The following is a 13,230-nucleotide window of genomic DNA, read 5'->3' on the forward strand; positions in this document are numbered from 1 at the left end:
GTTCCATTTCCTTATTTTTTACTTTTTTTCCCCTGCCTTTGGAATCAAATCCACAAAAATACCATTAAGACCAATGACAAGGAGTTTACTGCCTATGTGTTCTTTTAGAAATTTTATAGTTTCAGATTTCACATTCAAGTTTTTAATCCATTTTGAGTTAACTTTTTTGATTTAAGTAAGATGGGGTCTAGTTTCACTCTTTTGCATGTAGCTGTCCAGTTTTCCCAGAACCATTTCTGGGAAAGACTGTCCCTTCCCATTGTATATGTTTGCCTCCTTTGACATAAATTGTCCACTTATACGTGGGTGTATTTCTGGAATCTCTGTTCTGTTCTTTGATCTATGTGTTGATTTTCATCCAATACCACACTGTTTTGATTACTGTAACTTTGTAGTATAGTTTGAAATAATGGAACATGATACCTCCAGCTTTATTCTTCTTTGTTAGAATTCTTTGGCTGTTTGTGATCTTTTGTTGTTGCTTACAAATTTTAGAGTTATTTTTTTCTAGTTCTGTGAAAAAAAGCCATCAGTATTTTGATAAGGATTGCAGTGATACTTTTAATGTATTAATGAATGTGGTTTGCTCATATTTTGTTGGGCTTCTCCTTTACTCAGCCCCGGGCTCACACCTTCCTATCCTTCACTTCCATCTTTTCACAGATGTCAATACCTCACAGAATCCTTCCTGTGCACACATATGCCTAGAACATTTTCTCGTACTTACCGCTTTTCCTTCAGGGCCTTAACACAAATTGTCATCATCACTTTATAAGACAGGGCCATGCCTTTTCACTCACTGTCATGTTCCCACACATAAAGGTTCTGAGTGAAAGAACGAGAGCCTGCAGTCATTATAGCAAGCTGCCTGGTGCAGCAGAGACAGCGCAACCTGGGGGGGTGGTCACATCCTGCTTTACTTACCTTAAGGGTTGTCTTAGGTGCTGAAGTTATTATTATAGTTATCGATAATACTTATTATTGAGCAATAAGTGGATTGGGGCCATCGTTAAACTGGAGCAAGGGGGAGGGAGGTACCTGCCCTTTTCTGTGCCATCCTGGGCCCTAGGCTCCTATGGCGGCAGGAACTGTCTGCTTCGTGGTTCTTGGCACAGTAGGAGATGCTTATGAAATGTTTCTTAAAAAAATGAGTGACTAATAGTCACTTAAACACAGCTTTCAGTGTATTACATGTGGAAACAGTGATTCATTAATTCCCACACATTATAACATAACCTTATTTTAACTATATGAGAACATGAGTTTTACTTTCACTAAATAAAGCATTATTAGTCAGCTTCATGATTGGGTACGTTGAAAGTTTACTTTTCTATTTCTCTCCCATAGAAGGAACATTAATGAAAATGCAATTATAAGACAAATGTAATTTTTAAGACACATTTTCATGTTTGCTAAAATTTGTACAAATTTTATTTATCTGCATTTGGATAAAAAGACACCATTTCTCATCAAGACCTATCAGATTGTCCCAATATGTGGCCAGTGCTTGTTCATAAAGCTTAACAAGAGAGATGAACTGTAAACATCAAGACAAGTTTGTCTAGTTTTGAGTTGCTTCAAGCTTGATCTGTCAATGACTTTATTTTTGCCTTTAGATACCTTTATTTCATTCATTCTCACCTATTTCACCACAGGCTATATTTTTTTATGAGCATGCTGCTAAAGCATTGTAGACATTATAGCCCTTTGAATAGAGAGTCCTTGCTTTGAAATCTGAAAACAAGATGATTCTTGAGAAAGGTGGTAGAATGTAAAAGTGTGAATAATGTCATTAGAAAATGACTATTGTTTTAATTCTATTGTTTAGAAGATTAGGAGAAATTCCATATAAGTGTAAGAATTGAAACTCAATAACTGAATCATTTTCAGAATCATTGTCAAGATTTTTTTTCACATGTTTCTGATATTCTGTCAACTGTGGTTTTCCTAGTTGTATATGATGAATTCATAGCAGTAATTAGAAGATTATCTTTAATTTTCTCTAGTTGCTATGGAATTCCTTTTTCCCACTAGCTGAGGCCTGAAAAATTGCTTGCTAACATGTCTTGCTATAAGGGATGATTACCCTGCCCTCTGGCTGACTGTCCTCTGCAGGCTTGGGGACCTTGGCCGGACCATCCAGTGGAAGGAGAGCACTTCTCTTGTCACATGCAAGAGACCCCATTCCAAACAAGATTGTTACCTTTGCCTCATGGTTGCATTGCTTCAAAGTGTTTTCCCAGAGGAAGAAGAAAGCTGTGTATGTGTGTTTGTGTGTGTGTGTGTGTGTGTGTGTGTGTGTGTGTGTGTGTGTAGGCATGTATACATACTCAAATATATGTATATGTATAGATACAGATATGGATGTAAAGATACACAGATGGGTTTGTGTGTATTTTTTTAATGGGAAGGCAGTAATTCCCACAAGTTAACGTTATGCCATCTTACAGTTTAATTTTCAAAACCCTTTGCAATTTCAAAACCCTTTGCATAGACAAAAATCTCACTGAATAATTAAATGTTAACAGGTATTTCCCCTGATCACTCCTGCTTGAAGAACTTCATCCAGCTAAGAAGTACACCAGGCATCATCCTCAGCCAGGTGGAGCTTCTGTCCCCCAAGCCCTTCTGTGCTGGACTTGGGAATTTTTTATGAGCAAGCTGCTAAAGCATTGTAGACATTATAGCCCTTTGAATAGCAAGTCCTTGCTCTGAAATCGGGAAACAGGATGATTCTTGGGAAAGGTGGCAGGATGTAAAAGTGGTCAGCAGTGATTGATTCCCAGAGCAGTGAGTAACAGGGAAAGAGTCCGTGCAGCTCAGAAGACAGGTGTTTATGGTATGAACTCTAAACCCTGTCATAAGTGATGGCGTAAAAGCCTTCTACTTCTTCATCTAAATGTTGACTTTGTGGGTAATAGTTTCTCTCTGAGATTTCCTATTTATTCAGTTTGTGTAATTCCATGCATATTTTTATAAAACTAAGTGTAAGGCAGATGGAATTAGTTTAACGTTTTTTTCCTTTAACCTCCATATAATTCAAAATAGTTTTATTTACAACTTTTTAATGACAATATCTACTTTTTTAAAAAGAAAAGTTGTTACATGTGCTTATATTTTGACATATTCTTTTAAAAGGAATGTCAAGTAATTGTTTCCTGAAATGGGCTTTGAACTTTGAGTTGTCTACGTTTTTAGACTAATGCGTATTACATCATCCTTTACAAATCCTTACTGTTTTATTTATTTTGGATATTTGATTCTTGCAATGTACTGAATATTATCCCATATCCAAATCTGACAAATTTTCATTCATTTTTTCAGCAGGATTTAGTATCTAACATGTGCAAATCCCTGTGCTGGGCTTATATCACTTGCCTGTTTCTGACTTTCTGATCACATTCACAGTTCTTAATGTATCATTTCCCAAATCATATTCTGGAGTACATTTATTTCATGAGGTATTGCTAATTGTTCTGTGAGAGGATTACAAGGTTAAAAAGTTTTGACAATATTGCATGATATATTCTCAGGGTTTAAAATAAATTCCTGCATATTAGAGATACTGATGGTAAAGAAATAAACCATGTTTAGTAATATAGGCTATATTGAATGGATGATATAATCAGTTCCCTTCTGGATGGATTATCCATTAAAATTAAAATTGCCTATTAGAATTCCTACTTTGCAAAGGACAGTTTGGGAAATACTGTCTTAATGGAATATTGGAAATAGCATTCAAAATTATTGGCTAAGGTGTCTTTTGTGTATCGTGGGTTCTGTCTGCCTTACTGATAGTTGCTTTCTCAGCAGCCCTCTTTCATTTTTATGCCTGCCTTTATGCTTAAAGAACTGTATTTTCCCTTACGGTTAAAACTTGAGCATACTTACAGAGTCTCCTGAGCCATCTGAATCATAGTTAACGGTAAAGTAAAAAGTGAAAGATTACCCTTTAGAGAGAGTGAATACTCTGACTTTAAATCTTCCTGGGGTATAGAATACAAGGACAGTGGGAGAGGGTCCCTGGTGACAGCTCATGGTTCATCTGCTTCCTGCTCCTTTGCTGTTGTAGTAGGCTCCTGGCTGGTCTCTGCCTGCTCCACATGGCTTTGCTCTAATGGCCCTATTGATTTCTTCTTATTGGACACAACAGCTAACATAGTGTCCTGCACATACTGTTGATCCAAGTAATTCTACATGGCTTGCTAGATATTAGCACACAGTACAGATCATGCTCTTCCCTTGCTTCCACGATGCTGCTTGCTGATTGCCTTCCTACCTCTGACTGCTTGTGCTCAGCCTTTCTAACAGAATCTACTTTCTCTGCCCATTCTTTCCATATTGGGTTTCTCAAGGCTGTGCTCTAAGCCAGCTTCTCTTTTGGTAAATTCCTGCATTCTCATCCAGGTCCCTGTTTTTGGCTACACTTCCCTTGTCAATAATTTGTAGTTTTCTGTGTTTGATTCCTGCCTTGCTGTTGAGCTTCTTGCCCTAGTCTTTACTCGGACTCTTTCAGGATATCCTCACATCAGCATACCCGAAACAGAACCCCTCATTCCTTTGTTCAGAGGGCTGCTGTTCCTTGTGCTGCCCCTGTCCTGATACCTGCCACCCGGTGTGCCCGATCATCTGAGCCTCATTCCTGGGAATCATCGTTCACCCCTTCTCTTCATTCACCACCCACACACCTGCTCTCTCTGCCCCGTCACTTGTGCTTCCTGTATATCTCTTGAATATGCTCCCTGCTCTCTGCTTCCATTGCCTGAACAATCTTAATACTTTTCCTCATGGATTCTTCAGCGTTCTCTGGACGCCCTGGACAGGAGTCCTTGTCTCTAGTCTTGTGGGTGTCCAGAGCACCCTGTATGTGACGTGAAAGTTGATGGAGGCATCTACTGGAGGTAAAATCAGTATCTCTATCTCGATTGGTTCAAAACCAAACCTCTTCCCATATCTTCTCCATTTTAATCAGTAGTGAATTCATGATTTTCATTGCCAAGGCCAAGTCCTTGGTGACATCCATGCCTGTACCACACAGTCAGGCATCAAGTCCTCTTGGCTCAGCCTTCAGAATATGATCAGAACCTAACCATTTCTCACTACCTCTGCTGCTGCCACCCTAGTCCAAGGTTCTATCATTTTTTGTGTGTATTATTGCAATAAATACATACTTTTGTGTGGAGACCAGCTCCACAATCCAGCTGAACCTGAGAGGAGTGGATGAGAGATTAAGAGAAACACAGAGAAAGATACAATAAAGACACAGACCCAAAGTTGGGATCAGGAGGTCCACTGACCACTGGTGATGGACAAGTAACACAGTTTTATTTCTTAGCACAACTTTGTGGACAGGCTCATAATGATGTAACTCCTGGATGGATCACATACCTGGTGCTGTCACTTCCAATTCCATTGACAACTCCCGCGACATCACTTCCTGGTGCCCAGATCTGGTGATGTTACTTCCGGGTGACATCACTTCTGGCCCTCCACACTTTTGCCCCTGAATTATCCTCTCAGCTGGGATAACTGCCAGCCACCAGCGACTATTGAGCAATAAAAGTATAGCTGATCCAAATTGAGATGTTGTGTAAAAGTACACACTGGTTATCAAGGAATTAGTATATAAAAAGAATAAAAAATATCTTCTTAATACTATTTCATATTGATTATATGTTGATTCAGTAATAATTTGGTAAGTTAAATAAAATGTTACTAGAATTAGCTTCACATGTTCCCTTTTACTTTTTCACTGTGTTCACTAAAAAACTGAAATCATTTGAGTGGCTCACATTTGTATTACTAGACAGCACTATTCCCAAGTCTTTTAAAACAGAGCAGTCAGAGCTCTCTGTTCAAAGTGTCAGCTCTTTCAGGCCCAAATCCCCCAAAGGCTTTCCTCTCACTCAGGAGAAAAGCCGGTCTTTGCAGTGGGTGACAAGGCCCAGCGTGTCCTGTCCCCTTAGCTCCTTCCCTGCCACTCTCCACTGTCTCCCCTCCGAGGGCCCCAGGCAGGCCCCCCCCTGAGGGTGTCTGCACCTGACACGCTTCCCCACGTCTCTCAGGTGTGTGCTTGGGCATCCCTATCGCTAGGGAGCATCAGAGAAGTCCGGCCTGAACACCCCAAGTCAGCATTCTGCTTGCCTGCACACGCTCAGCACAAGCCTTTTCATTATGTTTTGGCTTCACTTTGAATGGCTCCCTGTTGTCTGTAGAATGAAATCCAAATTGCTTAGCATATCTAGGCATCCCAGTATTGTTTAGCCACTTTCTAGTTCTCTGGCACATTTCTCACCGTTCCTCTTTGCAGCCCACATACCAGGCATTCTGAATCACTTGCAAGAAACCCAAAATAAGGAAAAAGTGGCACAGAATATAATAGAGATTTAAGGGATTATTAAACATAGACATTATTCTTGTACAGAATTAACACTTGCCAAACTTCAAACACTGTTGGATGGTGTGTGAGTAGCAAAAACATTGTGACCCTTTGAAGCCCACTGACATCCACCCCATTTAAAAGTGTGTCAATAGCAAAGGCCAACAATACACTCAACGACAGAGTCTCAGTCTTTGTACAAAGATCTCTATATGGGTAAGTTTCCCTTTACTAATGTTTACTTTCCTCTATAACAATTAGTATAATCAGAGTTTTTCTCCTAATTAAACAGGAAACATAATTTTCCAATAGCTTAGTTAGATACTTCATTATAAGAGTATTAAGGGAGTTTTTAAAATGAATATTTCTACTGTGGATAATCAGAAAAACAAGAATTTATAACTTGGTAATAAATAAATAAACCTTTTAGAAATGTTTATTGTTCCAGCTCATTAAAATGTTATGTGTTTTGGACAGTATTTCTTAAAGGCCATAAAATTAATAATGTATTTTAAAAGTTTGATTGGCACATTTTCCTAAGCCCAATGTAGCCCTAGTTTTCATTGGGCGTCTCATACAAGCTGGAAATCTGGCACTTAATACTATATTTCAGTTTTAAAAGGAAAACATTTTCCTCCAGGGCTAACTCCTGTATTTTTGAATGTCTTTATTTCTCACTGCCTCGCATTTCCATACGAAGAAATCCTGAGCCTATTACAGCTAATCCGGGTCTGCTATTTCTTTGTGTCTTGAAATTATGCTGAAATTTCAATTAATAACTAATCATGCCAATGGCCTGGCAGAATATTTGAAACTAAAACCCTGCATATCATCTACTGGAGTTAAACTTAAAATCTTTCACCACACACAGCAAGAAGGGTACAGTAAACATTTACTGAGAACCTGTGATATATGGGGCATCACATGGACCACGGCGGATTAGAAGGAGCTGCGCGTGTCCACAAACTGGGAAGAACCCCAGCCTTCCCGCCGTGCCTCTCGTAAGGGCCCCTCATGGCCAACAAACTCCTCCAACCCTTCGGGGAACTTGCCTTCCACCTACTGGTCCTAGTTAAAGTCTGTGCAATGAGAATCCCTCTTCCGTTCAGTCTTCCTAAGTGGAGTTGCTTTTTCCCAAGGCTCCCAAGCCACAAGGACAGATATTCAGTCAATAGTCACAGAAAATTTCTGGGTTTTAGGGACATTGAGATGGACTGTGTCCTCTTCCTCTCAGCCTTGGCAGGCCCCCTTGAAGGCAGCACTTGGAGACGTCCTCAGGCTCAGCGACCCCCCAACTAGAGCCCCCAGAACATGGTCGGCACCTCCTGAAACCCCCTTCCAACCCCTTTGTGCCTGGTCCCACAGCCCTCCCCCTGCCCTGAGTGCCTCTATTTCTCTTTCTTTCATTGTGCATGCAAGTGTTCCACTCCCTTCTCACGAGGTCTTTGCGTCTGCCCTTCCCCCTCCATCCACCCTTCTCACAGCTAATGAAGGTGTCCTTTTGAACAAGTATCTTTTCAGGCATTCCCCCAGCTCACACCTTTTAGTATTTTCCTGTTACTTAGTGAGTGGCTCTCACCTTTCTCCCTTCTGGGCACAACTGACAAGGCAGTAAATGTGCAGGAGGAAATTCAGACCCAGAGGCTGCTGACCCAGGGCCTCATGATTCCAGCCCTGCCTCGGGCCCTGGTGCACCTCCATGTGGAGGATGAGCCCGGCTCCGGGGCTCGGTGTCCAAGGATGTCCCCCTGCCTCCTCCCTCCCAGAGGAGAGTTTGGAACAAGAACTCAGGCCCAGGCAGTTTGAGAGCAGAAGCTGGAGGGTAGATGGTGCGAGACAAGGAGAGAGGAGACTGAATGGCTGGGCTCCGTTCTGCCAGTGACCCACTGAGCGAATGTGCAGAGCGAGACACATAGCTGTCCCACAGGACAATGACGAAGCAGGACCTTCTATTGCAGACCTCATCTCCATTGACTGGCACTGCCCTCAGGGCCAGACTGTGTTTCTAAGCTATGTCTGCATCCACCTCAAGGGCCCCAGGCCTCAGAGTGAGTCCTGGAGTAGACGGGTCTGCGGGAAGGCCCTGAGGTGGGCTGTGCGTCACGGCTGAACTCAGGCAGTGGAAGAGGCCAGATGTATGAGAACCAGAAGCATCTGCTGAATGCCGGGGTGGAAAGTAAGGGCAGGGTCCCTCCACAAGCGCCCACGTGGCTATCGGGGACACTGGTCCATGCAAGTGGCACAGCAGGTGCCTATGAAATAAAGATGAGAGTAAGTAGACAGTGGGGTCGGTGAGTGATGAAGCCTTGCCTGAAAATCTCCAGGCATACTAAATAGCTATCAGTGTCTTCCTAGACGAGGAAACAGGGTCTCAGGTCTGCGGCTTCCCAGCAGATGCCGTGGTGGCAACATTGAGCATGCCTCACATCTGTCCAGTGCCCCACCTCACATCTGTCCAGTGCCCCATCTTCTGTATTTGATCTACCATTGTTTAGAGTAGTTAAATATTAGAGTTAGATTCTCCTTTGCTCCCAAATGATGGTTTAACTGACACATTCCTGAAGGCATCATTTGAGTTAAATTTCTACAAGGGGGAGAAGAATGGAGTGTAGAGAAGACCCCAGCAAACAAAGCCACAGGGGTAAGATGACTCTGAGTGTGATTTCAGGTGACAGTGGTGAATCAGAGTCTAAGTTATGTGAAGTGTGTGTAGGAGAATAACAGGAAATCTTTAAAAAATAAAATTGGAGCTAGTTTGCCAGGCCTTGTGAGCCACATCCTCACCCCTTTGTAAACGAATGGCCGCGATGGCCTGTGACATTCTGCCTGTCATAGAGCTCATGCTCCAACAGTCCACTCTGGGCTGCACCTCTTGAACCACATGTCCAGTCCTGTCTGTCATCCAGACCCTGCACCAGCCTCAACCCAGCCGAGTTCTTCCTCACCACTCAGGTGCCCCGGGCGTCTTCACCGAGCATTTTTTTTTTTGCACTTCCTAATTCTCACTCACCTCATGCTTGGCCTTCTTAGACCTTCATGTGCCCATCTTCCACCCTTAAGCACAGAGGACGCCAGTTAAGGGCACACAGATTCTGTGCACCCTGTGTCAGCAGGCGGAATACGTGCACTGTTGGCTCGTTAAATGGGTCAAGTTTGATGATGTTTATCTGAGTCTCTTCCATTCATGAAATTTAAAAGTTAGTATGTTTGAGGGAATAGGTCAGGAGCACACAGCTGTGCATGGTTGGAACCTGCTGCACACCTGCTTTTGTGTGCATCCACAAGGTTAGAGCAGGAGAAGGGTGAGTGACGGGAGGAGGGAGGTGCTGGCTTCCTGTGTGCCAGCGCTCTCTGCCTAAACCTCAGGTGCAGGAGAATCCCAGTGAGCAGACTGGATTTCTTGAGCCTTCACAAATTTTAGAAAGTTTGGTAAAAATAATTAAAGATATAAAGTGTGGGTTTGTAATTTGTGCCATTTAAGGCATATGGGAATAATAACGATATGAACATTTTTTTTATTAAACTGCACACTTTTGTTAGACCCAGTCCCAGCAGAGAAGATGCTAAGGAAGGTCTCCCCCCCAGCAGAGGAGATGCCAAGGAAGGTCTCCCCCCCAACAGAAGAGATGCTACGGAAGGTCTCCCCCCAGCAGAGGAGATGCTAAGGAAGGTCTGCCCCCAGCAGAGGAGATGCTAAGGAAGCTCTCCTCCCCCACCCCCAGCAGAGGAGATGCTAAGGAAGGTCTCCCCCACCAGCAGAGGAGATGCTAAGGAAGGTCTCCCCCCTCAGCAGAGGAGATGCCAAGGAAGGTCTCCTCCTCCCCCACCCCCAGCAGAGGAGATGCTAAGGAAGGTCTCCCCCCCAACAGAAGAGATGCTAAGGAAGGTATTCCCCCCAGCAGAGATGGTCTCCCCCCACCAGCAGAGGAGATGCTAAGGAAGGTCTCCCCCACCAGCAGAGGAGATGCCAAGGAAGGTCTCCTCCTCCCCCACCCCCAGCAGAGGAGATGCTGAGGAAGGTCTCCCCCCCAACAGAAGAGATGCTAAGGAAGGTATTCCCCCCAGCAGAGGAGATGCTAAAGAAGGTCTCCCCCCCCCAGCAGAGGAGATGCTAAGGAAGGTCTCCTCCCCCACCCCCAGCAGAGGAGATGCTAAGGAAGGTCTCCCCCCCCAGCAGAGGAGATGCTAAGGAAGGTCTCCCCCCAGCAGAGGAGATGCTAAGGAAGGTCTCCCCCCCAGCAGAGGAGATGCTAAGGAAGGTCTCCCCCCCAACAGAAGAGATGCTAAGGAAGGTATTCCCCCCAGCAGAGGAGATGCTAAAGAAGGTCTGCCCCCCCCCCAGAGCAGAGTAGATGCTAAGGAAGGTCTCCTCCCCACCCCCAGCAGAGGAGATGCTAAGGAAGGTCCCCCCCCCAGCAGAGGAGATACTAAGGAAGGTCTCCCCCCCAGCAGAGGAAATGCTAAGGAAGCTCTCCTCCCCCACCCCCAGCAGAGGAGATGCTAAGGAAGGTCTCCCCCCCAGCAGAGGACATGCTGAGGAAGGTCTCCCCCCAGCAGAGGAGATGCTAAGGAAGGTCTCCCCCCCAGCAGAGGAGATGCTAAGGAAGGTCTCCTCCCCTACCCCCAGCAGAGGAGATGCTAAGGAAGGTGTCCTCCCCCACCCTCAGCAGAGGAGATGCTAAGGAATGTCTCCCACCTAGCAGAGGGGATGCTAATGAAGGTCTCCCCCTCCCCCCAGCAGAAGAGATGCTAAGGAAGGTCTCCCACCCAGCAGAGGGGATGCTAACGAAGGTCTCCCCCTCACCCCAGCAGAGGAGATGCTAAGGAAGGTCTCCTTGCCCACCCCCAGCAGAGGGGATGCTAACGAAGGTCTCCCCCTCACCCCAGCAGAGGAGATGCTAAGGAAGGTCTCCTTGCCCACCCCCAGCAGAGGAGATGCTGAGGAAGGTCTCACCCCCAGCAGAGGGGATGCTAAGGAAGGTCTCCCCCCCAGCAGAGGAAATGCTAAGGAAGGTCTCCTAGATCACATGCGCTGTCCTAACAGCCGTGTAGGTTTCCCACGTGGAAGCTTCTCTTAGGTGCCATTGTTCCGTTCCCCCCACACCCAGCTCTCCTCACAGCTGCCCCACCCTCAGTTTCCCTCTTCCCTGCATACTTTGAGTTGTTCTTGACGGAATCTTGTTTCTGTCGGCTTATTTCCTAGATGGGCAGTGATGGAATTTTACGCCTCAATACGTCAGCTCTAAATAATGAATTCTTTGCATATGCAGCACAAGGGTGGAAACAGCGGCTGGCAGAAGGTAAAGCCTATTTTCCGTTCTTATGTGACATGTCTGAGCGCGTATTCTGTGCCAAGCTTTGCGCCTTTCTCCCATTTCCAAGTCCCCCCCCCCCAGTGACGTGCAGTTCAGTGAGCGCTCGCATCCTGTTCCAGATTACGTCACTGAGTCTTCTGTTCCACTCGGCGTTTTGGATGTCTGTTATTTCTGAAGAAATCATGATGTCATCTGGAACATAAAATTTTCTGGTAGAGCAAGATTTTCTTTGGAATGGAATTTTGATGACTCGTTGGAGTGTCGTGAGATCTCTGGGTGTCTGGGGTCCAGAGAATCTTCTTTCGATACTTTCCTTCCTGAAGCCGCCACTTCACCTCGGCCTCCCTCGGCCGCCTGACTCCTGGAGCGTGAGCGTGTTCGTCGGCGCGTCGGCTCAGGGGGCGGCCCCACGGCCGGCGGCCCCCCAGAGAACACGGAGGGCGACGCCCACCTCCTCTCAGTCCCCACAGTCAGGCTCCCTCTCCAGGACTTCATTTGCTTTCACCCCATCCAGTCGGAAACCATCTACTTAGACATTCGCAGTGTATCGCACGCCGTTTCCTGGGGCTGCACCTCCGCCGGCCATTTCTCAGCCATCCTCGGGGCTCCTGTTCCTCCGTCTGATGGGAGGTGTCGGCACCCCACCCATCTCTCCCCGACACTTTTCCTCCGTGCCTCCGCACACACCCTGCAGCCGCCTCAGCCGGCGCCTTGGTTCCAGGCCTGGTCGAATGCTGAAACCTCGAGACCCGGCCCACATGCCCCTTTCCTAATTGTTCTTTCCCAGTGTTCTATCCCAAACGCCTCCTGGGTCTCCCTGACTGGGACCAGGCACCAGAGAACAAGATTCCAGGATCACGCCATCTTCCCTTTACAGTCTGCTTTTCTCTGTCACGGTGCTCCTGTGCTCGCAGCTCCCCACTGTGTAGTCTTGATGGCGTCGCGGCCCTCTTCCTTCACCCCCAGGTCCGTGTGGTCATGAACGGCTAATCTGAGTCTGCTCCAGCGTTCCCACAGCCGCTGGCCTGCCTGTGACCCCCATCTGTGATCCAGGCCGTCCAGCAGCCTCTCAGCTGGAGGCCTCCAGTTTCTCCACCATGTTTATAGGCTGCTTATCAGGCCATATTCCTCTGCCGCTGAATGCCAACAGACCTCCCTCTGTCTCTCATAGGAAAAATTCAGAATGCTGTTTGAAATGTGCACCTGGTAACTGGTCTCAGCCTCCTTTTTCTGTTTCATTTCATCCTTTGTTCTACTCACAACTGGCCATCCAAAAGAGCAAACATACATATTCATAACTCTGTGCCTTGTGAGGTACTTTCTGAAAGCTTGACTGTCCTTCCAAAGCTAACTCTAACATCATTTCCTTTTCTTAGTCTTCCATGATCGATTCAGACAGAATTCAGTGCTTTCCCTTCTGTCCTTTCACTACATTTATTCTTCAGGCCTTTCCAGGGCTTTTGACATTGTATTATAGTCAACTGCGCACCTTTTCTTTCCCAGACCGATTTCACCAAGGACTCTTTGATCCGCAGC

General features: G+C 45.6%; 1 protein-coding gene across 2 annotated transcripts in view; it reads left to right on the top strand.

Moving 5' to 3' along the window:
* ASXL3 (ASXL transcriptional regulator 3) overlaps positions 1–13,230 on the top strand; it is a 122,871-nt gene that overhangs the window by 93,869 nt on the left and 15,772 nt on the right. For both annotated transcript variants that reach the window (XM_073212737.1, XM_073212738.1), the window contains exon 7: positions 11,583–11,679. In XM_073212737.1, the coding sequence (XP_073068838.1) occupies positions 11,583–11,679 (97 nt within the window). The remainder of the gene's footprint in view (positions 1–11,582; positions 11,680–13,230) is intronic.

Source organism: Manis javanica, chromosome 9, assembly GCF_040802235.1.
Source record: "Manis javanica isolate MJ-LG chromosome 9, MJ_LKY, whole genome shotgun sequence".
NCBI lineage: Eukaryota > Metazoa > Chordata > Mammalia > Pholidota > Manidae > Manis > Manis javanica.